Below are 27844 nucleotides of genomic sequence, written 5' to 3'. Positions count from 1 at the left end.
TTTATCCCTTTAGTTAACTTAATCACTTAACTTAACTTAATCACTTTAGTTAACTTTAATCACTTTAGTTAACTTTATCACTTTAGTTAACTTAATCACTTTAGTTAACTTAATCACTTTAGTTACTTAATCACTTTAGTTAACTTTATCACTTTAGTTACCTTAATCACTTTAGTTAACTTAATCACTTCAGATACTTAATCACTTTAGTTAACTTTATCACTTTAGTTACCTTAATCACTTTAGTTACATTAATCACTTTAGTTAACTTTATCACTATAGTTTACTTAATCACTTTAGTTAACTTTATCACTTTAGTTACCTTAATCACTTTAGTTAACTGAATCACTTAAGTTAACTTAATCACTTTAGTTACCTTAATCACTTTAGTTATCTTAATCACTTTAGTTACATTAATCACTTTAGTTAACTTAATCACTTTAGTTAACTTAATCACTTTAGTTAACTTAATCACTTTAGTTAACTTAATCACTTTAGTTATCTTAATCACTTTAGTTACATTAATCACTTAGTTAACTTTATCACTTTAGTTAACTTAATCACTTTAGTTAACTAATCACTTGATATAACTAAATCACTTTAGTTACATTAATCACTTTAGTTACATTAATCACTTTAGTTAACTTTATCACTTTAGTTACCTTAATCACTTTAGTTAACTTAATCACTTTAGTTAACTTAATCACTTTAGTTATCTTAATCACTTTAGTTACATTGATTAACTTAATCACTTAAGTTAACTTAATCACTTTAGTTAACTTTATCACTTTAGTTAACTTAATCACTTTAGTTAACTTAATCACTTTAGATAACTAAATCACTTTAGTTACATTAATCACTTTAGTTACCTTAATCACTTTAGTTAACTTAATCACTTTAGTTACTTAATCACTTTAGATAACTAAATCACTTTAGATAACTAAATCACTTTAGTTAACTTGATCACTTTAGTTAACTTAATCACTTTAGTTATCTTAATCACTTTAGTTACATTAATCACTTTAGTTAACTTTATCACTTAAGTTACCTTAATCACTTTAGTTAACTTTATCACTTAAGTTACTTAATCACTTTAGTTACCTTAATTACTTTAGTTAACTTAATCACTTTAGTTAACTTTATCACTTTAGTTAACTTTATCACTTTAGTTACCTTTATCACTTTATTTACTTAATCACTTCAGTTACCTTAATCACTTTAGTTACTTAGTCACTTTAGCTACATTTATCACTTTGGTTACCATGCGTGACAAGTTGACGAATCATTTGTTAAGAGATATTACGATGCGATTATCAGCTCATGTTACATTTGATTGTAAATAATAAAGTAAAGACATAAGATTATGAAAGGACCGACACAAACGAAGTCTATAGTAGGGTGAAGATTGTGGTAGGAAGAAAGATAACTCTTATAGAATAAAAAGACGATTCGATGTCGGATACGTGAACTTAAACGTTTCGGCAACGTGTATATATAATTAAAAGGCATCGAAATGAAATCTAATTAAGATTACCACTGTGGAGGTGAACTTACCTATCACCTTATTGTGAATCTCAATTGCCCTTGTTTTCAGTGTCCTTATTGTCATATCCACCAGGAGTTCAAAGTCTGTTAAGATGTGTTCCTATTGATCAAATGAGAATTATTCGATCACTTAAAATGTCGGTATAGAAGATTATTATCAAACACTAATTATGGTTTGAAATGACCATTGGCTTAACATGAACTTAAAAGTTAAGTCTGAAGGTAAAAAAATATGAATAATGATTTAAAAGCAAAAAAAATCATGTTTATGTAAGTTTTCGTTATTAGCAGAAAGAAACCATCACATGAGGTCAAGGCGTTACTGTCGCGCACTTTTCGAGATCAATATTTAATTTTCATTAGGTACACGATCACAATCAAAATATTTGGAAGCAAGCTTTATTGCCGTACGTCAAAGAAGTAATTCATTTTGTTTCGGAACTAATATTTCCTGGAAAATGTTCTTGGAGAGTATAATAAAAAGTCTGTTGTATTACGAAGTTTGAGAGGAATTTTAAAGATTAAAAACATTTACCATACAATTGTCATCGAGGGAGAGGTCGTGTTCAATATTGAACAACACCAGATCCATGAGTTCAAGGGTTAACTGAAATGAAAGTAGTTCGTCCAAAAATACATACATGTACCACGTCATTACATATAACTTAAAATATATATTAGCCAATATTTATGTAAATTATTGATGACTTGATATTGTGATGTTTTTGTTTTGTAATGTATTGAGGAAAGGGCAACTATAAGTTGAAACAACTTGTGCCCGATCCTTTTGTAAATAATTTACAATAAAATATGTTTAATTAAAAAAAAATACTTATAACACTTTTTTATGATCAAAATTGATATTTTACAGTATATTGGAATATCTTTGTAGATAGAATGATTATTAACGTTTAGATTAAGATTTTTCATCTGAGGTATACACTTTCAAATTATATTTTTAAATATAGCATCAATGACAGGTCAAATGTTATTTAACGTTTGGAATGTTTTATATCAGCCTGTAATATACATGAACACAACACATGCAGTAGAAAAGCATCAGAGTTACAGGGAATGTCCTGTTGATGTATAAAGGATAATCATGCCTCCATAATGATTAAGAATATTCCTCAAGACTGAACACTTTAGGTCATCATAATATTCTAACTTCTGTGAATTAATACACTCTATACAAACATAATAAACGAAAGAAAACAGCATTATGACATTAGAATACGAAAACATGGCTACTGCGACGTCACACTTAAATTTGGTCATTGCTTTTTTCTTCAAATAAACACATGCTCTCACATTTTTCTTCGGTTTAAAATGAAATAAGGTATCATTTTCCCCAAGAATACAAATTAATATTGACTGAATGTTTCACTAGAAAATACATGAAGATATCTAATATAAACGGGTTTTACAAAAGGCAGACAAGTGAACAACAGAGTTTTGTACAATTTACAATTAAGATAAAATCAAATAATGCATTACTCTGTATCATGCAGCTTTAAGTACATTGTGCAAATAAACTGATTTAGAAGAAGACGACTCCGTCTTTTATAATGACCTGCAATACGTCAACTTCAGAGATGTTTTTCGTGTCCGTGTAGTTCAATCTATTGAAGACTGATTGGGCCAAGCTTGAGATGTTACAGCTCAACCCTTGGACCTTAGGAAGATACCTGTGGATGCATTGCTTTCGAGACACAACATCTGGCATTTTTGTACACTGAAAAACAAAAAACAAACAAACAAAACAATAAAGAAAAAGGCAGTGCAATACAGAACAGTAAACAATGAATGATATGATGACATAAAAGGGAACCGTGATAATTGATAATCCTGATTACAATGTCAGTCCCGAACATTCTTATTTAATATCAGTATCGATTCTTTGCTGATTTGCTGACGGAAGTGTACCTCAATGCGCACTGAGAAATTTGTTCTATTGTGAATAATGAGATGGAGTGGCAACTCTCAGATCTATACTGATATCCCAGCACTGTCGTACTAAGAAATGAAACACTTTTAAATGAATATATTTCAAATCAATTAATTCTAAAAAAAATCCCAGCACTGTCGTACTAAGAAATGAAACACTTTTAAACGAATATATTTCAAATCAATTAATTCTAAAAAAATCCCAGCACTGTCGTACTAAGAAATGAAACACTTTTAAATGAATATATTTCAAATCAATTAATTCTAAAAAAAATCCCAGCACTGTCGTACTAAGAAATGAAACACTTCTAAATGATTATATTTCAAATCAACTAATTCTGATTTTTTTTTTTTTTTTTTTTTTTTGTGAATCCAAAATAAACCTTATTAAAAAGCATACATTTTGTTGATTTTAAGTTACATGCACTGGTCAATATAAGTTTGGGATTGTATACATAGCATCCGTGACAAATTTCGTTTCCGTCAATAGTAAACGTCATGAACACAAGGAATATGCGTGTCTGACGTGTCAAGTTATTTCAATTTTAGAACATAGTACAAGATGCGTGAATGTTTTGGTCGTAAAAATAAGACTAAGTGGTTTCCTTGTTTGGGATTTTACGTCCTCATTACAGCTGATGTCGTGTCAAGGCGTTATCCACGTATAATAAATAGCAGGTCAAGGTCGTGGCATGTTATGTCATGGAAGAATATAATAAACCGATTGATGTATCAAAGAAAACAAAACACTAGTAATTGGGAAACATTATTAATATGTGGTACATAAAATAGATGTGTTGACATAGAATACTTAACGGAAATATTCCTACCTGGAGGACTGTTGAATTTTTCGTTGAAAATGCATCGTCGTTTAATACTGAAATGGAGGCAGGTGATGTTGTTACGTCATTACTAGCTGTTATTACGTCACCACTAGCTGTTTTTACGTCAGCGGTTGATGATAGGAAGTTCTCATTGGATATTATGGTGAAATCTGTAGTGATGGTGGATACTGATACCTCCGTTTTGGTGTTGATCAACTCTTCTCTTGTTGTATCTATCAGGCTGACTGTTAAATTATGAACATGATTACATATACCAGTTATATATGTCACATGATACACCTTCTGGAATGTAAGATGTCACTTTAACTGACGTGCGTTGAACTAATGCTTGGGATAATGAACATACTTTTTGCGAGAATGCTCTGTCAATCTAATACCCAGATTTTCCTTATCGTACACGATTACTCAATACCAAATTTCTTATCCTCTTCGCTGTAATGAGAACAGCTGAGAAGGCAAACCTTTATCCAAACTCCTCGTTTAATAAATCTTGTATTATGCTGTGCATAAAAAGACAATTTTATTTACTCTACATGTGGCTTCATCATTAGATCAATTTTTGTCGGAATTTTCTATTTTTGTGCCTTGTTAAGTTAGAAACTGAATAAAGGTTGTTAACGTTCGATATTGTTTCCATTATCTAATGTGTAGACATAAAAAACTTTAACAAAGTCCTATAGGATCAGGTAGGCAGTTTTGTCATCACATGTGATATGATCTTTAGTCAACATATAAAGAATAATTGGCATTCACATAACAAAAATACAAAAATAGCAATGATATAAAACGAAATGTGACATGCACTGACGGTATTGTCAACGACCCAGAACACAAATTTCGAAGATTTTCCTGAATATTCAGAATTTCGTTTATATATATATGGTATCATAACAACGAGACATGATCAAAGATGTGAAACAAGGCGTTAAAATGCAATAAGAATACAATTTCAAATATAACTTCTATGAAAAGGCCGTGGATAGTTTACTAAATTTAAGTCCAAACAAAATATACAAAATTTTAATTCATTATATATTGAAATTGATTTGATATTCAATATATGAAATGATTTTATCTCTATTAGCTTACCTGGATTTTTGTCATACTGTGTTTGATGGGAAGGAAGGAGGAGGATGCTGGGTGGAAGAGACAACGAAGCTGGATCATGCTTGGTAAAGGATCGGCCAGTGATATATTGCATGCTCTGTGTTACAACACTGGGAGTAGGGGAAATAACTCCTTTACTAATTTTCTTGTCATTTTGAGATATCGAGGAAAAACGATTTAGGGTAAAACGGCTGGTGTAAAATGGCAGGGAAGGACTCACACTGGGCACAGGTATGGCAGATGAGGAAGAGGTGGGGAGGAGGGAAGTATAGGACTCCATTGTATTTAACAAACCATTGTCATGTGTCGTCAGTAAATTTAGAGGATTCAAAGAAAGAGACAATGTATGAAACGTTTCATCCTGAATAACGGTTGCGGCTATAGAACTTGACAAGTATCGACCACCATCCCCGAATGATGTCTGTAAGCTTAGAACTGATTTTGGGATCGAAGATTGGATAACGTCGACACTAAAAGTTGTTTGTAATTCGGTTTTAAAGGAAAGTGAATTAGAAACGGATTCCGCAGTTGTCAACAGTTTCGTATTAATATTAAGCGTTGTCTCGACGGTTTTACTGAATAAACATTGATGGGTATTTTGTTGTTGATCTGAAATAGAGGAACAAAGATATCGAAGTATTAAAAGCTTAACATCGTATTAAATATGCAAACCTCATTAAAGTGTAGACAAACCATGCATAAATCTATCATAAGTACCACTTTTTTTAGTATAAAAGTATACTACACGAGATTAACAAGATCAATAAAGGTAACTACGCTGGACGTGGTTGTATTATTGTTAGATATATATATATACTCAGGTTAAGGTATGTCCTATCATTCTGTGCTTCACAAAGTACTAAACAGGTTCAACAGTTTGCAATTCATCAACATCTTGCACAATGCTTGACACATAATGCACCTGAAGTACAATGTACCTGTAGTACAATGTACCTGTAGTACAATACACCTGTAGCACAATGTACCTGTAGTACAAAATACCAGTAGTACAATATACCAGTAGTACAATATACCTGTAGTACAATGTACATGTAGTGTATCTGTAGTACAATATACCTGTAGTACAATGTACATGTAGTGTATCTGTAGTACAATATACCAGTAGTACAATATACCTGTAGTACAATGTATATGTAGTACAATATACCTGTAGTACAATGTACATGTAGTGTATCTGTAGTACAATATACCTGTAGTACAATGTACATGTAGTACAATATGCCTGTAGTACAATATACCAGTAGTACAATATACCTGTAGTACAATGTACATGTAGTGTATCTGTAGTACAATATACCTGTAGTACAGTGTACATGTAGTACAATATACCTGTAGTACAATGTACATGTAGTGTATCTGTAGTACAATATACCAGTAGTACAATATACCTGTAGTACAATGTACATGTAGTACAATGTACATTTAGTACAAGATACTTGCAGTACAATGTACATGTAGTGTATCTGTAGTACAATATACATGTAGTACAATGTACATGTAGTGTATCTGTAGTACAATATACATGTAGTACAGTGTACATGTAGTACAATATACCTGTAGTACAATATACCTCTAGTACAGTGTACATGAAATACAATATACCCGTAGTACAATATACATGTAGTACAATATATCTGTAGTACAATGTACATGTAGTGTATCTGTAGTACAATATACCTGTAGTACAGTGTACATGTAGTACAATATACCTGTAATACAGTGTACATGTAGTACAATATACCTGTTGTACAATATATATGTAGTACAATATACTTGTAGTACAATGTACCTGTAGTACAATTTTACTACGAAAGTAAATAAAATATTTTTTTATTGGTTGCTGCAAATATAAGATAAAAATCAGATTTCCTTGTGCCTTACAACAAAGTGAGTAATCTTCGTCCGAGGAGTCTTGACAGTCCCCTTGGCCATCACAGACAACCCCTTGATCTACACACTGACCATCTCGGCACACAAATAGATCTCCATCGGATTTGCATGTCGCTGTAAAAACATGATGAAATTATAATATAATTTTTGAAAACCCTCATTCTAAACTAGCTTTCATTCATTAGAAATGCATAACTTTGCATTTAAACAGTGATCTTTAATGAATCAAGATGTACATTTTGTTTTTTTTATCAATGTTGTGTTTACCATTATAAACTACCAAAATAATCTTAAACTACTATTAGAAAGTAGAATTAGTCATGTTTAAGAGAGTTCATTGTATATGTAGAAACACGCTATCTAAACAGGTTACAGTTCGAAAGGTGTTAGTTATTATTGTTTAACCGTTTGGATGGGATTAGGGGGTACTTTAGTATGTATATAATATAGCTACAGCATTATGGAGTAACACAATGGGGCATGTCGTGGTTAAAGTATTAAAATGTAACAAAATGAGAAATGCATTGGTTACAGTGATACAATGTTACACAATGAGGAAAGTATTGGTTACAGCATCAAAATGTTACACTACGAAGACTCTCTTGGTTACAGTATCAAAATAATACACAACGAGGAATGTCTTGGTTACAGTATTAAAATGTTACACAATGAGGAATTGCATGGTTACAGCATCAAAATGTTACACAACGAAGACTCTCTTGGTTACAATAATAAAATGTTACACAATGAGGAATTTCACGGTTAAAACATTACAATGTTACACAACGAGGAATGTACTGGCTACAGTATTAAAATGTAACAAAATGAGAAATGCCATGGTTACAGCATTACAATGTTACACAAAAATGAATGTATTGGTTACAGTATTAGAGTGTTATACAATGGGGAATGTCTTGGTTACAATATAACAATGTTATACAATGAGGAATGTCTTGGTTACAATATTACAATGTTATACAATGGGGAATGTCTTGGTAACAGCATTACAATGTTATACAATGGGGAATGTCTTGGTAACAGCATTACAATGTTATACAACGAGGAATGTCTTGGTTACAATATTACAATGTTATACAATGGGGAATGTCTTGGTTACAATATTACAATGTTATACAATGAGGAATGTCTTGGTAACAGCATTACAATGTTATACAATGGGGAATGTCTTGGTAACAGCATTACAATGTTATACAATGGGGAATGTCTTGGTTACAATATTACAATGTTATACAATGGGGAATGTCTTGGTTACAATATTACAATGTTATACAATGAGGAATGTCTTGGTAACAGCATTACAATGTTATACAACGAGGAATGTATTGGTTACAATATTACAATGTTATACAATGGGGAATGTCTTGGTAACAGCATTACAATGTTATACAATGGGGAATGTCTTGGTAACAGCATTACAATGTTATACAATGGGGAATGTCTTGGTAACAGCATTACAATGTTATACAATGGGGAATGTCTTGGTTACAATATTACAATGTTATACAATGGGGAATGTCTTGGTTACAATATTACAATGTTATACAATGAGGAATGTCTTGGTAACAGCATTACAATGTTATACAACGAGGAATGTATTGGTTACAATATTACAATGTTATACAATGGGGAATGTCTTGGTAACAGCATTACAATGTTATACAATGGGGAATGTCTTGGTAACAGCATTACAATGTTATACAACGAGGAATGTATTGGTTACAGTATTAAAATGTTACATAAAGGGGAATGTCATATTTACAGCATTGCATTAAAATGTCTTGGTTACAATATTATGACGTCACTTAATTAGGAATTATTTGGTTACATCACTATGATATAAAACAACTGGAAATATTTTGTTACAGTAGTATGATAGTAAATATATACAATTCATATTTCCAAGTTTTCTACTTTTTGATAGCGTTGAGTGGAGGACAGGATCTTCATTCATAGCATTACATAAGTGTTTATTAGTCTCTTTCTATCTTAAATTTGATATTTTACTTTTAATATTTGTTGAAGACGATTTCATTTCCAGGAGGAAAAATAATTTAGAATGATATTCAAAACTGAAGTGTAACTTTGGCGTGGTCCTGGACTTATAAACATATCTCTTGCATGAAGTAACCTAATACCTACCCTTTTCACATATAAAATAATGTCTCTGGTTACAGTTTCCATCAAACCACTTCACGAATGAGCGACTGTTGATTTCATTTAAGCCACCACATAACGTTCCGTCGATGTGATTTCTAGGAAACCAAGCATTGTCTCCAATCAAATGCAAAGCATTATATAATAAATAACCATAAGTCTAACTGAAAATACAATTCATTGTATGAACCAGGGTATGAAAACATTCTTTCTTTTCGTTTTGAATTGTCTTTTTTATCAAATAAACGTGTAAAAAGTAATATACATTGGAAAATATAGGACTTAGTAATAAAAGATTTTCCTATTTCGTTTTCATTTTGTGACAACCGTGATAAGAAGCCAGGTGGGAGGGTCGGATAAATGTTTTCTGCATCATATACAATGTACATGCTATATTTTCGTAACATAAAGACACTAATTATTGTTTCGAAATAAAAAAGAAATATATTTAATATAAATTCAAGTCGTTAGTAGGGCAGTAACCATACACAATACTCACGACGGGATAGTTCTGGAGGTTTGATTGGACGCCGCCACACGTCCATCTATCCAGTAGTATTTATCAGTCGTGTTATCGTAGGTAAGCCCGAGCCATATTTTGTCCCTGGTACCTAAGCTAAACAATATATCTTTTAATTAGACAGATGGATAATTGAATGAAAACATACATTACAATGGATTCATGAAAAAAATGCAAAAAGATGGTGTTCAAAGTGTCATGGCTGACATAATGTTACGATTCTGATTTATTCTTTAACTGAGTCAAAGACCTATCAATTAATTAGCCGAATGAATTCTCAATTTATTATAATGTTTTATACATGTGACATGACCACACAAGGGTCATTATGTACATAAAGGGTAATAACAAGACGTCCCCTTTTCACTCTTTTAACAACTTCCTGCCGAGATGCGCCTAAGGGAGAGAAACGTGTAAACTGAAAAAACAGTAAACTTAAGAGAAAATAAAACACAAATGTAAAATACAAAAATGTTAAATACAAAATGTAAAAAAACCCACATATTATCAATAGGTGGGAACATTTTATAATTTTCCGACCCGTCGGACACAGGGAAGTGTATATTCTCTCTTACTTGACATCTTACATTATCATAAAAAAACTTCATGTTGGTTGCATCGTGACGTCATTTTTTGTTACATTGTCTGTGTAATACAGAGTAAGAAACAAAGGTGTATCATATTGAATATTAAATAAACCAATATATGATCTACGTCCACAATAAAAAAAACTCCAAAAAACAAAAACAAAATACTTACCAATTACCAAAATTGTAATACAAAAAGACATTGGATAAAACAAGGACTTGTATCTAGAAAGGATAAGCATTTTACAAACTACATGTGTTCTGAGTTATATTACCACTGTTATAATGTTTATATTTTCTAGGAGTGTCATTTGGAAAATCAATAATAAACAGTTAAATCTGACATATACCTTACTAGTTTTTTAATAAATTGCCACTCAGTTTCATTGGAGAATGTTGCCAAGTCCGACATGTGTTGTTTACATGTTCCTCGCGCATCCGGCCAAGTCAACATGGTGGACGTATTCATAAACTTGACACAATGATTCCGTGGTGTCACTACCCATTCCTCCCATGCCCTACACACTGAAAAAAATCTTTGTTACAATAATCTAAAACAAATAACACATTATTAGTTTTATATTACATAACCAAATAACAACACACTATTTTCATTGGTGCATCTAAAATGGCTTATCAGCATATCAGCATTGTTACAGTCTGTGCCAAGAGAATCTTAATTCCAACTCGATCCAATTACAGAAAAAAATGAATAGAAATTAAAGATTAATTTGTATTCTCCTAGAAAATACTATAATTAGACAACGTGACAACCGACATGTAAATCATGGTTAATTCAAGCAAGTTATATCACGGAAACACCAGGCAAACTAACTAACATCAAACACGTTCACCTCATATAAGGCAAATAAATCGAATAATTTCCAAAAAGGTTATTATGTTGACCGTACGACCTCCTTTAAACCTTTCATCTGTAATATGCAGTCACATGTGGATCAGATTTATTCATTGATTTGAAAATATATTTATCAACACGTTTTTGCTACTTACGTATACTTTCAGCTTCACACACAAACCCGACATGGTTGGAACAGCAAACCTGTACCAACATATTGTTTTCTATCCCCATACAAAATCCATTTCTATCTTTATATTGATCTGAAAGCAAATACAGATTACATATAAAAGACGTAATATATACATATATATATATATATATTTATATATGATATATAATTGGCATCATAAGTGTATATAAAGTTTTTTATACGATGTTTAAATCTACTATTTGTTTATGATTCATCTCTATTGATAAAGCATTCATCATTCATGGATAGTTATGTTACTGATCTTCGTCATATGTATAGTTTGTTAACAGAGTCTGTGACATAACAACAGTATAACAGGTGATAATCGGACATGTATGGTTCGGTCTTACCATAGTCTGTTTCTCAAAATGATCAGATCACTTATCATTCTGTAGTGCGTGGCAGTGTGCCTACAAATGGACACTTTAATCCAAGTACCATTAATATCATTTTAGAATGTTGTTCAGTGTGGAAGCTACCAAAGCAATCCTGTCGTTTTACGAAGTGAACTCTGTTATTTTCCCTGTTTTGGGATTTTTTGAAAAGAGAGAAGATGGATTTTCTTTTTTGACGATAATTTTTTTACATATATTTTGATGTAAAATACATCTCCATTCCGTTAAGTAGCCTTATAATCACAAGGTCAAAGGTAACGCATTAATTAGAATAATATCTATATAAGTGCATACCTACCTACCACACTGAAATTAAAATCAGCTCGAGTTAAGGCATTTCCATCTGTCCATTGCCATTCATTTACCTGAAATCATTAAGAAATAATTCCTCTATTGTCTGTAAAATGTGATCGGCTTCAAAGTAAACAAGGCAACGTATCATAACCCTTCAATATATATATATTGCGTTAAACACATGCACGTGTAATTTTTAGCATCCTTCCCGTGACATATACCTTGTATTTCAAGCCAGTCCAATATGTTCGATGAGCCAGTGGTCCAAGATCCCCCATAATTTTTAAAGCACTCTGCTGTGACGTCAGCATTATCAGGGAGCCGCCTTTAAATCTTCTACAGTGTGTGTGCGCATCATCCCAGGACTTTAAAGCCATGAACAATTTATAACATTTATGTTGAACAAGAGTCCATCCTTGATAACATGCTGCATCTATGAAAACATGGACACACCAATCAGTAACCAAATCACAAGAGGATCGTACAACATGGATAAGATAGAAAGTACTATATATGTAAATATGGGAATAGTTAATCTTCCTATACAAATAAGTTCTACTTAAGATGGTTAAGATGGCACATTGTTGTTGTATCACAAAGTATTTTATATGTGTTGAACATTAATGAGTAATGTTTGCAATACTGCTGGCAATTTAAAATGTATTGTAGCATTCCGTGTGACATGAAATTTAAATCAACTTCAAACGACTGTTTCATAATCAATTATTTCAATATCATTATAAACAACAGATCAACACAAGTTGGTATATATCATTCCACGATCTGCTGCTAATATGTGTATTCATCTAAATGACAAATGGTAAGCTGTCGCCTTTACCCTTTGTTGTCAAAATGTAAGCAATGCTATGAAATATCAGATGTTAATACAATTTTGGCATGACCGATTAAAGATGGAGTAAAAATGATGATAAAAAATACCCAAGAGATATACAATGTTTTACATCAAAAAGATGTTACTAAAGCTTTGCGTTCACTATCAATAACATAAACAACGATGTTCCAATAAGACAATATCCTAACAAGATAGTCTATAGAAATAATATAGCAACGCCATGGTCACTAGGCAGAAATAATATGGCAACGTAATGATCACTCGGCAGAAATAGCATAGCAACGTGATGGTCACTAGGCAGAAATAACATAGCAACGCCATGGTCACTAGGCAGAAATAATATGGCAACGCCATGGTCAATAGGCAGAAATAACATAGCAACGTCATGGTCACTAGGCAGAAATAATATGGCAACGCCATGGTCAATAGACAGAAATAATATGGCAACGTGATGGTCACTAGGCAGAAATAATATGACAAAGTCATGGTCACTAGGCAGAAAGAACTTGGCAAAGTCATGGTCACTAGGCAGAAAGAACATGGCAAAGGCATGGTCACTAGGCTAACATATTAACTGATTATCAAAATATTCAACACAAAGAACATGGCAAAGTCATGGTCACTAGGCTAATATAGTAACTAATTATAAAGCAGACACTGATATGATTTCTGATAATTTCGTTTGATCTTTTAGGAAATTCCAAGCTGTATAAGTAATAGAGTATAAGCAACTGAAGTGTTGATATAAAGCATATTGGAGTGCATGTATATGTAAGGTGGATAGCTTTTTCCATAGAAATATTTTTATTTTAGAGTATTTTTGTTTTTGCTATCAATTATCATTAACCTAAAGAGCAATTTTGCATTATTAGAGAAAATGTTGTGTACACAATCAATTTCATTATCAATACGTAAGCTGTATTGTTATGAAAGCTGCGAAAGGCCAGTAAACGATCATATCAATCACTTTTCCTTTTCGTAGTCAACGAAGAATAGGAAAATCTCAAAAATAGCAATTTCGTTTATCACGTGATTAAAATACATGAAATACAACATTTACCTCTGCTGTGATTTGCGTTGCATACCATCACTGCGACAAGTCCTATCCATTGTGTCAGAGATACACCCTACCAATAGAAAAGGTATTGCTTCGCGTGTCAATAACGAGGTCTTTGTCGTTTGTCTTAGGATGTTAGAGTCACTCTGTATATGTATGCATGTGTAAACTATAAGCATCCTAGGATATCGATTATGATAAATGTTGGATAAAAAACAACGAAAATGCCAACGAGCCGACTGAATCTGAATTCATGCCTGACTTCGGCGAAACTAAGGTAAAGGATGAACAAAACATAGTGTTAGGTGGAAATTTCTGAAATTTAAAAGGATAATAAAGGCCGGTGTTCCGGATGTGTAAGTGCTTTCTGCTTCATTACCGACACCAACTATGTAAATATTGGTCAGTATCAGGAAGTAATGTCATGTTCTCAAATAATGTAACGAGGCAAACAATAACCACTACACATACCAACGACCATCCAACAACGCCAACTGAATATCACACAAAGAATTGGGACATTTTCTCAATGAGATCACGGCGAACATGTAACGTCCCAATAATCAGCCGGCATCTCTCGAAATCCTGTGTTTTGAGTTGATCATTCAAGTGAAGACATCGTACACAAAAGTCACGATATTGAGAATATGCCTTTGAATAGTTTAATTATATTAACACAATAAGTTGAGAAAGCAGGTTGGTCGATATCTGTAAATGAAACTCCATATTAGGGACATTATTATCATTGCGTTTCCCATACAGCTTCGCAGAAAACTTCGCGTTGTGGGACAAAATCGAGGTAAGCGACGAATGTAACAGACCCTGTCGTGTCCAGGATTTCCAATACCGGTGGTTATAAACGGTGGACATTGTCAATAGGGTTCTTCTTAAAGATGTCTGTTATATTTTAAAGAGAGATCGAAAAACATGATATTTCTGGCCTTTTATGTAAAGCTCTTCAATAAATTTGCATGAGAATATCGTATGAAAATAAAACAGGTATGTTTCCACTTTCGCGAAATCGCGCTATACTGTTTCAGATTAACATTTATATCAAACAATAGTTCGCATCATTGTTATCTTATATATCATATATATATATATTCTCCTTGAAGGTCTGGGAACATATTTGTCTGTTATCTGTTACTTCTTTTTTACTTTTTGTTGGCCTTCTTTTGTTCATTTGACACAGCATGTAAGAGTAATGATTTTGTACTTTGTCTGTGACAAGCCAAAATTCTAAAATGGGTACATGTTTCATTTCAAGTATATTTGATCTATGAAAAACATTAATAATCGTAAATAGGTAACAAGCGGTGGTTGTGATTAAAAGTATGGGATCATCTGCTTCATAACAGACACCCATCGTGTTTATAACGATAAAGAAAAGTACTCACCGCACAAGTATTTCAAAAACCAAGAAAAAAGTTTCTCGGAATATCTATTCAGTTTTTGGGAGGCCAAATGTTCATAATATAACTAATAATATAACGACATTGTCTTACCATACCATTTCTATCTGGTAACATTTCCAGTACATTAAAAACAACGGTCAATTCAAATGTCAACATAATTCATAAATACATTAGCTTTGAATTAGAAGTAATTCTCAATTCATTTTCAATTACATGTCATCAATCAATATACTATTAGCAATATTGTTCCAAGGATAAAAATGATATGAACAGATTATCGTAAATATTTAAAAAATGTGTTTTATCTTTCTGTACGACCAACAATCTGCAGTGATGTTGGGGTAACTACATATTGCTTGGTTCGCAAATTATATGGATGGAGACTGCATGAAAGATATTATAACGAAAACTAAATGTGCTTAATTCATTGCAATCAAATTTATCGCTAACATAGAATGATCGTTTGAATATCTATTTTTACAGTATATGTGTGTAAAATATGTACCTATAAGTCGGATCCTGGGGGCCAATTAGTTGGAACATTTATTCGCTTGAGAGAGGAAAGAATTCCATCACACGACTTTAACGTGGGAAAAAGCAGTTTCGACTTAAAAAATAATCTGATACAACAGAATAACAAAATACCATAAATATCAATTATGTCTTGACTTTTCAAGTCCTCTTTAGAATACATTGTTTTACTGAAGCTACTTACTTTTACCAATCTAAGGCATTGGTATCTTAAACCTAACTTTATTAGTAAGAGAAGTTATTTCGTAGAAACGTTATTAAAATATAAGGGGGTATCTTGCAAAAAAGGCATAAAACAGAAAACATATTTCATAGACTGTTTACTTACCATGATAGCGATTCTTACAATCCACACATAATTCACGTAAATTTGATGATTTTTTTCATATCACGCATGCAGCTTCTGAACCACACGGCCAGTAGTGTTAGGGTCCTACTAAGACGTGAGATCAAATTCCTTCTAGCATGGTTTTCCTCCCGATTCTACACTTTGTGTTTTGTCATCTTGAATGTGAGACTGAGGTTATGATTTAAAGTCCTTTAATTGTCTCACCAGAGATAGATCTTCATGTTAGTTGTAGAAATGATATGTATCATTGATAACAATTTATATATTCTGAAGTCAAACTAATTGATTATATTTCTCAATTGAACATTGTTCGGTTTGTATTTCACATGCTAAAGTTGTCTTTAAATGCACTCCTGTAACACTTAATCAACCATACCTTGGTTATGGCGATTATTCTCGAAGACAACACTAAATATTATCAATTAATCACGCTGATTATCTCAAGCTTGGGAGGCCACCATATGTTGTCGTCTGGTCCTGTCACTATGTCAACACATCGTAACCAGGGAACCAGTTCACGCTCACCGTGCAAATTTAATTTAAACTGTCACTCGTTCTGTACCTGATGGTATTCTGCCAATTTGGGTGTGATATGACTACTTGTTGATTGCATTACGTGATGTAGTCCGATTTCTGACCAATAAGTTTTCAGACTGTTATCCTATACCGTTTCTTTGGACTATGAAAATGACGTCTTAACGACACCATGTGTAGTAATATCAAATACAGTAACCTCTACTTATAGCCTTTGCCAATGTCGTCTTTATCAGATCAACAACTTATTGGATCATATTCAGAGGAGATTTTCAATTACATGTATCATTGTCTACAGTATAGAACTTTAATTAAAAATGATGTACCTAGAGATACCGCCTATATATGTTTTCACTGGCCTTTAGCTTATGTACTCGTTTACTTTACTGTTATTATGATGATATAATCAGTTCTCCAAAATATATTTTCGTGAGTTTATTATATCCCATTATTTTCACACACATCATATTTAGCAACTGATCTGTGTTATGTATTATATTTTCAGCAAAACCTTTCAATGAATTTTAGTCTCATTTAAAATATACCGAAAAACGGCATCGATTTTCGATTTTTTCATATTTTGGTAAGCATTTATCAGTAAAATTAAAAACCTTCACAAATCCTGGTTTGCAGTGAAAACATAATTAAGATGCCTTTTATCATACGACTTATATTTCTTTAAAAAAAACGCTCCAGTTATATTACACTAGTGAAATATACACAAAACAGTATAACGTTTGCGAGTGCACTTGATAACAGTTCAATTATATGATAAGATATAGTAAAGGCTGAAGTATTGACAACAGATAACTGGGATTCGGCGAGTTATAACTGAAGACTAGATGTTATCGCCAATAGTGATAAGCGTCAACTAATTTCAGGGATCGAACTACTGCGATCACATTGATCCTCAAGAAAATAACCCCTTTAAGGGTAATTCAAGACTGTTGTTAGTACTCGATAAATCCATTATTAGCTAACGTGTTTGCGCTACATCTTCTAGTTATGGCTAGTGCTAAGTATTGTATTTACTGTATAAACCTTTTACTCGAAAAGACGCACAGGCGTATGTCGGTGTAATCAAAGCTATGATATACAACTTTACCAAAGATCAATTGGTCATTATTCAAAAGCTTGAAGTATGTGTATAGGTTAATATATGACCTTCACGGGCATAAACAAATCTATGCAATCTTAAACACTGTAATCAGGATGTTGTCTGGTCAGTATCAGTGACACTTTAGTGATGTATAAGTCTACCTGTGCTGTAAATATGATGTTTCTTTTATATCATTATCAGTGTTATCGTATCTAAATCTGTTAATATCACCTGACGAGTAATACATCTGATGATGATAATCAGTTGTACAACCGACAATGTACAAGCCTAAGTATGTTTATTTACAGCTAGTTCATCTGTAGCGTTGTTTACTACCGTGTCATATACATTTCATAGTATTTTTATGTTACTCTCTGGTCAAATACAAACCTTCAACAAAACAGTTAACCCAAACAATTTTATTTTCCACCTTTTGTTCAATTCATCTCTACAGGAACAAAGCGAATTTCTACGCAACTAGGTTTTTAAAATACACGTGTAAGTAATACAAGACATCACAAAACAATAGATATATATCTATGTATGTATTATAAATTCATCGCACAAAAAAGAATATATATATATATATATATAACATTTCTACATTAAACATTCATATTCTAGGACTGAAAACCAGTCACGCGTCACTGAGCTGCACATAATTTCATACTCCATTTGAGCCGATATTTTCACGACACAAAGACACATTAAACTTCTTGGTTACCTGCTCTTCGTTTGTTTACTTGTTTCATCAACCGCGCAGTCGCTATGCTTGACCAATCTCAAACACCGTAGACGTCATAAGCTGTATCTTATTATCCTGATTGTTCGGTGGTGAGATATTCATAAATGTCGCTGATTAAATAGATAATATTTTTTTATAATAATGGACATATATTTCGTGGATGGGGTGAAAAAATTGATATTTTTGCGATTGTGCAGCATGGGTGAAGACTATCAAAGTTTCCATCCATCTCCATAAGATATAACTTTTATTCATCAAAAAGCAATGTTTTGATTATAACATATTACACACCGTTAAATTATGTAGTTTCAATCTACCGCTCCGTGTATATCTGACTTCGTGTTCTATTCACATCTTGGAAACAGATCTTTAAAACAGTTAACATAAAGCGAGTTAATGCAACACATAAAACACTTCTATAATTGAATTCAGACTGACTAGGATAAACCTATTAAAGTAAAGCAGAAGTTTCCTACCATTTATAGAGCTATCTTTAACAACGTTGTCCTTCCTGAAACACTAACGAAGAATTTTATATTTTCACATATATTTCCCCTGAAGGTAAATTGGCTGTTCCGAGGTTACCTCAGCTGACCTGTGTTGTCTGTCATGATTCCCTTCAACGTTTTAATATCTTATTACATTCATATAATATATAGGGAAGTGTTATTCTATAAACTTGAACAGAATGCACGAAAATTTAAGGCTTTTGTGCTAGGAGACACAACAATGGTGTTGTTACAAATATCAAATATAGAAAAATACACTTATTCATACCTATATATGCATGTTAAAATATCTTTTGTTCTTAACTAGTGCTCCACAGACTCAACAATAACATTATCGTGTCGATTATAAAAGCAAAGTTTTCGCTCTCAATGACTATGCAATGGGACTCACTGTGAAATGGTACATGTGAAAAACACAAGCAGAGAAAAGCTTCCAAACAGGAAAGTTTTATCACGATTCTATATTCCTGATACAGATTTCGAATTTTTATATAGTCATTGATACATAGAAAAGTTCAAGGAATGTAGTACATAACAAACGATGATACAATCAAAATAGATAATCCTTCATTGTTAGGTATGTAACAAAACTATATGTCAGAAAAGTCATTCACCCGATTCACGCATTCCTTTACATTAATTGATACGTGCACATGTATTCAAAAGAACGAAACAGCTGTGGGGTGCAGTTTGAATCTATAAAGTATTAAAGTGTATCACGTTTTGTACAATCACTGCGAAACAACCTTTTTGTACTTGTCGTGAAGTGGAATAATCGAAATTGTTCATTGGTACATTATATATGTCAAACCCTGTTACAAAATCGGTCCACTCAGCCGGATTCCTTCAGTCTCTCTTGTAGTCCGAGACAGTTAGTACTATATATGTTGCTGACATCAAAATTAGCCACAGATAGAGAAAAGTTTATCCTCACAATTTGTGCTATCGAGGCCTGTTTTTGTCAGTATAAGACAATGACCTTTCCCGGGGTCAGGAGTTTGTCCAGACCAAATGTTGTTCATCACTGCTGAACCGTCACTATACTTCCATTCAGGAGACACAAACATTCCCGACACAAATAATCTGTTGTTGTCTTGCACTGAAAATGAAAATACTCAAAATAAATATAGTGCCCCTTACCTATCAATCATTGCTTGTAATGAACACAATATGGAATTTGAAATGCCATAGTTCATGAAAAGTTCTCTCAAGCAGATACAAATAATTGCAGTTGTTCATTTAATGTGTTACAGGCGATGGGCAACAGAGGCGTCAATGAATGTCGCATGTATAATTTGGAACACAAATAGATCCTGAATAGACTAAACATCTGCATGATTCAGTTAATTTTTTTATTTAGTTGATCTGTATTGGTCGTAGTCTTACATACAAAGAATGGTGTTTCCAGCGATGACATTCCAAAGACTAGAGATTTGTGATACTGCAGTTATCCGGATCAGTTGGGAGTAATGTTGACGGCAGAGATCGGCAGCATCAGCTTGGTTCAGACTACGCTCGATAACCTTGTAAAAACCAAACCCGCTAGCGAATTCTTGAAAGCGAAGGGCTTCGAAAACGTCTGCAACAGAAAAGAGATTCAATAAATGCATGCAAACGCCATCATCCGGTGTAAATCTATTGATACAAATTATTTATATCTCAGAATGGGATAAGACAATTTGCAATTGTACAAATTTAATATCACATTTAGTTATATAACTGTGATTTATATACAAACTGAAATAAGAATGTTTGAAAAAAATAAAATAACAAAAACCTCTTTTAGCGAAAGCCTTTTCTGATTCTGTATTTTTCGAATATAGACTAGTAAATGCCATTGTGAGATCCCGGCAACTTTTATCCTTGTGAAAGGTGAACGCATAGCAAGAATTTGCCTGTAGACAAAGTTTGCCACATTCACATGTAGACCTGCATTGTTCCTTCAACACCGGGTATTGTTCAAGATCTACCGAGGCCATCATCGAAAAGTTTTGGTAAAGTTCTGAGCCATTGTCTGAAAAAAAGAAGATCTTTTAATAAGATAAGCATGTTCTTTAATTTCAGTTCATGTTTATTCATCATAGGAAAGCATAAAGTGAATTAAAAACGTATCGAATTCGTCTAAGAACCATCTGTAAGAATTGCTTGCTGTTTATTCACATTATGTATTTCTGACGGACTCGCCGATGAAGAAAAACAACTTTTGTCAAGTTATACATGATTGACATTATTGCATATTGGTGTGTGTTTCATTGATATTTACTTTTTCTTTCTATCTTGTAACAACCGCCGACATCAAAGCGGAGACTGATAAAACTATTCCAACTTTTCGGATTGATACGCAGGTACGAAGCAGAGACAGCAACACCGAGAACGACCCTGACCACGCTGCTCTTGTCTCTGTTTCCAACAAATATCTTAAAAAATAAGGAAACTCAGATTGGAAAAACATCAAACAAAATTCAATTGATTTTGAAACGACAATTTCCCGACACAAGGGCAAAAAGACGACTACGATTTTTTACCATTGTGTTATTATCACAGACAATAGTAATGAATCAAGTTCCAATTCTGTCATTTACACCACGACTTACGATTGGGTCTTGGTTTTGTGACTTCACATCAGTCCATGTTACACCATCGTTGCTATAGGATACTGAAAAGGTTTTAACGAACTGGTTATGTACTGAACCGTTTCGTCCCTGTAACAGGATTGTTTCAATACTTATCTTTCTTTGAAATTGCACCTGGAATATATAAAGCATGAATTCATATAGATAAAAACACACTTCAAATTACTATTATAACACATTTTTTTCAAATATTCTGAATCTGTTAAATGTATATGTTAGATAAATGTACACTTGTGCTTTTTTTCGTAAATCATCTGATATCTGAAAATTGCGAACTTTATTCAATTATGGGGCTGAAACACTTCCCTGTTAAGATTTTATTTTTCTTTCGATCACTGAATTTTCCTCATTCGCCCCCCCCCCCCTCTTTCCTCATTCGCCCCCCCCACCCCCACCCCCGAGCTTCAAAATTTACTGACGAGTGCTAGAAGGACGAACTAGCTGAAGTGTAAATCCTTATTTTGCTCTGTTTTATCGGACTTTGCGTTTACATTAAAAGATTCACTAGTTTGTCTTTGTACAATAGTCGACGTGAACGTTCCAAATAAAAAAAAACTATGACATTGAAATAACATAACGATTTTATAAACATAAGCTGTTGAAGTTCTGCAATATTATTGTCATGCATTTTATTAGTAAACGATAGAATATACTCGAAAGTTGATATCCCCTGTAATTAATAGCTTCTCGATTATTAATTTCTTTTAATCTACAATCTAAAACGAATTCTATTTCCATAACATATATCTATGTGACATTAAAATGTAATATTTTGTTGTATGTATGCGATGGAAATAGAATTCGTTTTAGATTGTAGATTAAGATTAATTGACAATCGAGAGAGTATTGAGTTGTATTTTCTGTGTATGAAATCAGATGCTATTTAACGTTATAAATTACTATAGCAATACCATCCTATGTTATACACGTAATGTGTCCTGTTTGATTTTATGATCATTAATTAACACACCTGTATATATTGATGTGTGTCCATTGAACCTGCAACCCATGAATGTGCGCCAACAAGTTTCAAGTTATAATGTAATCTTGCATTTCTAGGACCGTGATATAGTGGGTCGTCAGCAAAATTACTAGACGATGTCAGTTTTTCGTCCTCCACGCCATGCAGACCTGATACCAAGTAATCAGAGCACACAGTCTGGTCTGAAAGTTAATTACACAATTAATTGAAACATCGCACACAAAAGCAGTCTGACTAAAACCATATCTAGATCTACACACCTTTGTAAACGTAGCAGAGTGAACTATACGACAAAGAATTGTAGATCAAAATAAGGTTTTAATTGGACAGCACATGTTTTATCTAAATTTACATTTCACTGTATGTATCAACCCCAAAATCAACAGAGCATTACCAGTAGTAAAGACATACATTATTTTGTAGAGCTAAAGATATGTATATCAGGTACATGTATCATGCATACAGAAGTAGATTTGTATTCATAATTTGGAATTTCATCTACGATCGGAGTGTTAATGATCTTTAAAATTGAAGAGTTTCTCATTGAAGTTCGATGACCAACACTTTTATCAAAAATCCTACCTTACATGTACTGTCTTCCTCTTTGGCACAGTAACGTAACAAAAACCAATGTAAACAGATTTTATCGCTTTTTAAAGTGTAACACATGACACGAATGTAAATGCAAGATCAAATACCAATAAATAAAATCGATTTTCAAAAGCGATTTGATAGGAATTCTTATGGGTGCTTAATTACAGTTACCTGAAAGTATGACTTGAATATTCCATGACAAAATCAGAAAAGCAAACAAAATCCAGTTCCTAATTGCGTTCATATTTCCTCGATTCACAGTCGGTGAATTAAATACAACTGTCCTCTCGTTATATTGATTATATACCGTTGGTTTCGATGATGAAAAAAATGATATATTACTGAATGTTAACTTGCTCAAATTTTAGGAAAGCAGCATATTTCTAACAATATTTCATATATTTCCGCTTTTCTCCAGGATTTTCAGTACTGTGCAATCACATACAAATTATTTTGAACATGTATCTTTCAGACACTAAGCAATCTTAGTAGTCAATGACATTACACGACTGACAATAGAGAAGGCACTGTCCGGTAATCTGTCGACAAGACGTTGGAAAAAGAAAATCAATATCCAGTCAGGTAGAAATGTTTTTGCCGTCATTAAATCAATTGTGCGCTTCGATGATCAAGTTCACATTGATAGGCCTAAAGTTCTTCTGTTCGATTCGACCGAATGACAAGCCCTGGTTCAATTAAGATTTTATCCCACTAGACCTGCACTTACTACTACATGGTGGTAAAAAAAATCTTGTTGACACAAATGTTATCGCCGAAAGAAGCTGTATAACACATATCAAACACACATATAAAGACAAAACAAGATAAGAGTCACATTCATTCAAACCAGTTGCTTTGTCTAATGCAATTTTGAAAAAAAATGTCATTGAGATATTAATTTTTATCTTTCCTTAATTTCGGATCGTCATATATGAGTAAATCTGGAGTTAAATTTCTTAGTGCCAAATACCTGCAAATTTTCTTCATAAGAAAATACGTCAGGGGCAAAGTGTTCAAAGGAATAGGAATTTCTGTTTAGAAAACTGAATAATTGGCGTGATTCTCGAAAAACAAAATACATTTTATGCGAAAAAAAGCACAAATACAAAGCTAGATGACATGAGACATTTTTTTGGAAGATTGTCAATTTTTTACATTAGTGAATATTAAGCGAAATATTTAATATCACGTGTAGGCTTAATTCCATTTTTATAAAGAAAAAACTACATTACGGAATGATTAAGCTCGCATCGCAAAACTTCAATTTCCATATTACCGTAACGTTTTTTTTTTTTTTTTTTGTTTTTTTCTGTTTAAGTTTGCGTGTCCACTCTATTGTTTATAATCAATGATGGTTGTACAAACCATTACCATAAGGTTCGCCCAAGACTAAGCAGGTGACCAAAAGCAAAACCAGATTTGATATATTTCTTATTCATATCAAAATAATCTATTAATCCAAATACACCATTTCAGTGTGAATTCGGCCACGGTGTTCAAGCATTCATAGACACTGTCTTTGTTTACTTCTAATGTATGAAACCTACCTTTCTCTCTCTGATAAGATTTCCAATTCTGGTAAAAAATGTACCATGATTGCTGTTTTCTTTGAAGTTCCAGCTGTATTTACTTCTGAAATAAATTACCACCACTTTGGTGAATAACATTTGGATCTTGTACTGATTATTGAATTTTAATATTCTGATTTATACCGGGTACCGGTTCTACTGGTTACCGATAACGGTGCTACTTGTAACCGGTACCGATACCGGCTCTACTGGTTACCGATAACGGTGCTACTGGTAACCAGTACCGATACCAGTTCTACTGGTAACCGATACCGGTTCTGCTGGTTACCGATACCGGTGCTACTGGTAACTGGTACCGATACCAGTTCTACTGGTAACCGATACCGGTTCTGCTGGTAACCGATACCGGTGCTACTGGTAACCGGTACCGATACTGGTTCTACTGGTAACCGATACCGGTTCTGCTGGTAACCGATACCGGTTCTGCTGGTTACCGATACCGGTGCTACTGGTTACCGATACCGGTGCTACTGGTAACTGGTACCGATACCAGTTCTACTGGTAACCGATACCGGTTCTGCTGGTAACCGATACCGGTGCTACTGGTAACCGGTACCGATACCGGTTCTACTGGTAGCCGATACCGGTGCTACTGGTAACTGGTACCGATACCAGTTCTACTGGTAACCGATACCGGTTCTGCTGGTAACCGATATCGGTGCTATCAGTAAGCGATACTGGTTTCCAAAGTTATTATTATGAAGTGGTTTTAGATTCATTTACATGCATGGTGCAGTTTCACCTGAAATTCAATGCAACACGCTGGGCGGAATAAACAGCCTATTCAGCAATATTTCCGCAAAAAAGGCTGAAATATGGTGAAATTTTGAAGATAATGGGTGACGGTGGAAGTTCAATATACATTACCTATTCCGTGATACACAATTACATCTTTAAATGAAAAGATTTGAAATACCGCGTTGAAGATTTTCTCTGTTATATATATATATATAAAACATACAAAACCCTGATTTAAAACAAGTCTCAGAAACAAACCAATTGTGATTTTCCTGGCAAGCTTGGATTGTCATATGAAGAAATCTTCTGAAAATAGTGTTCTCTGTGTCCCTGTTGCTATGTACTTAGCGGTCTGATGAATTTTGTACACTGCACTGCCTTGTGAGCTCATGTTGACCGTGTCTTGATTCTGTGTAATTCCAAAACGGTCATTTAAACCGTTTAATGGACTTTTTAATTAATTGGTATACAGGGCTATGTCATTCAGATTGGCTTATATAGACATATTTATCATATTTACAATAGAGAGAGAGAGAGAGAGAGAGAGAGAGAGAGAGAGAGAGAGAGAGAGAGAGAGAGAGAGAGAGAGAGAGAGAGAGAGAGAGAGAGAGAGAGAGAGAGAGAGAGAGAGAGAGAGAGAGAGAGAGAGAGAGAGAGAGAGAGAGAGAGAGAGAGAGAGAGAGAGAGAGTTAATTGTATATTGTGTATTGAATTTTGTCTTCATGCATAATAGATATTCGTTTACTTAAGGCAATGTATGTCTATTAAGGTAATTTGTAACAATTGATTTGTATGTAAGATCAATGCACTTCTATTTGTTTTCCTATATATATTGATGAGTCGACAACAAACGCATTTTAAGGAAAGGGCTTTAATATTCTGAAAGAAAAACGCTTTCATTTACTATTCAGTCTTTTAATGGTAAAGATTTTGTATCTGAAAACACATTAAAAATGATAATTATTTACACAGTCTTTCTTTGAGACTTTTTTGTCTTTGATTAAGAAAAACCTTTCGACTGTATCCAATGAGTCATTCTCTACTGATAATTTCAATAGCCGCTAAATTCATGCGATTTTTTCATCACAACTGACCGTGACGTTTAACTAATGAAGTAGGTCCGAATATCATCATGTATATAGACACGTATACAATCCAAAATAAGTGCGGTTATAATTGATAATTACTGCCTGTGTCCCCCATTCTCGGCCCTCACAGTAAAACGAAGGGAAGTAACTCTGACAGACCAAAATGATATCATCCTGCTTCGTCTTACATGTACTAAAGAATATGTCTGTTATATCCTCCATTCTGACACCTCATTATTTTCTCACAGGGATGGGGTGGGGGTTGATACTCAAAATCCTGGAGTAAAGCTGAACACAGCCACAACGCCTTTATACCGGTTCAAGTTTCGTCTTTTCTCAATACATATGAACACATTTAAATAAAGTTTCTTTCCTTCAGTCATTCCTCATTGGAATTCCCTCCAAGCATCTCCTCCTGCCCTCTAACATGGAAGCCTTCTCCATAAACATTGCTGTAGCGTTGATTGGGTCCAAGTGTCATTGGCCGCTACATTCAGGTAACTCTGATCTATCATATTCATTCTTTCATCTATTCTATTTTGTTCTGTATTTTACATTTAATACTCTTAATTAGTTAATCCCGTCACGATCCACAGCCCTGTGTAGTGATCATGCTTGACAACTCGGCGTCATCTTTATACCTTATGTAGATGTTGATGACGCGAAGGGTTGTAACTCATGCAGAACAGAATAAAATCCTGAGATTCGGTCTGCTAACGTTAAATGTTTATATATAAAAAGAACCTTAGAAGT

At 33.3% G+C, this 27844-nt stretch overlaps 1 protein-coding gene across 1 annotated transcript; it reads right to left on the bottom strand.

Moving 5' to 3' along the window:
• Positions 1–3085: 3085 nt before the first annotated feature.
• LOC132558047 (uncharacterized) lies at positions 3086–27206 on the bottom strand. The gene is made up of 10 exons (XM_060222571.1): positions 27191–27206; positions 23071–23264; positions 22062–22214; positions 21731–21884; positions 21245–21481; positions 20858–21046; positions 20447–20566; positions 7347–7469; positions 4323–4561; positions 3086–3280 (listed from the first exon to the last, which is right to left on the bottom strand). Exons 1-10 carry the CDS (start codon positions 27204–27206, stop codon positions 3086–3088), a joined length of 1620 nt encoding a protein of 539 aa, XP_060078554.1.
• Between the last annotated feature and the right edge of the window lie 638 nt (positions 27207–27844).

Source organism: Ylistrum balloti, unplaced genomic scaffold (genome assembly GCF_031769215.1).
Source record: "Ylistrum balloti isolate Yb309-2 unplaced genomic scaffold, AGI_CSIRO_Ybal_v1 Utg370748, whole genome shotgun sequence".
Lineage (NCBI taxonomy): Eukaryota > Metazoa > Mollusca > Bivalvia > Pectinida > Pectinidae > Ylistrum > Ylistrum balloti.
The sequence above is the reverse complement of the archived record's forward strand: the minus strand, read 5'-3'. Positions and strand labels throughout refer to the sequence as shown.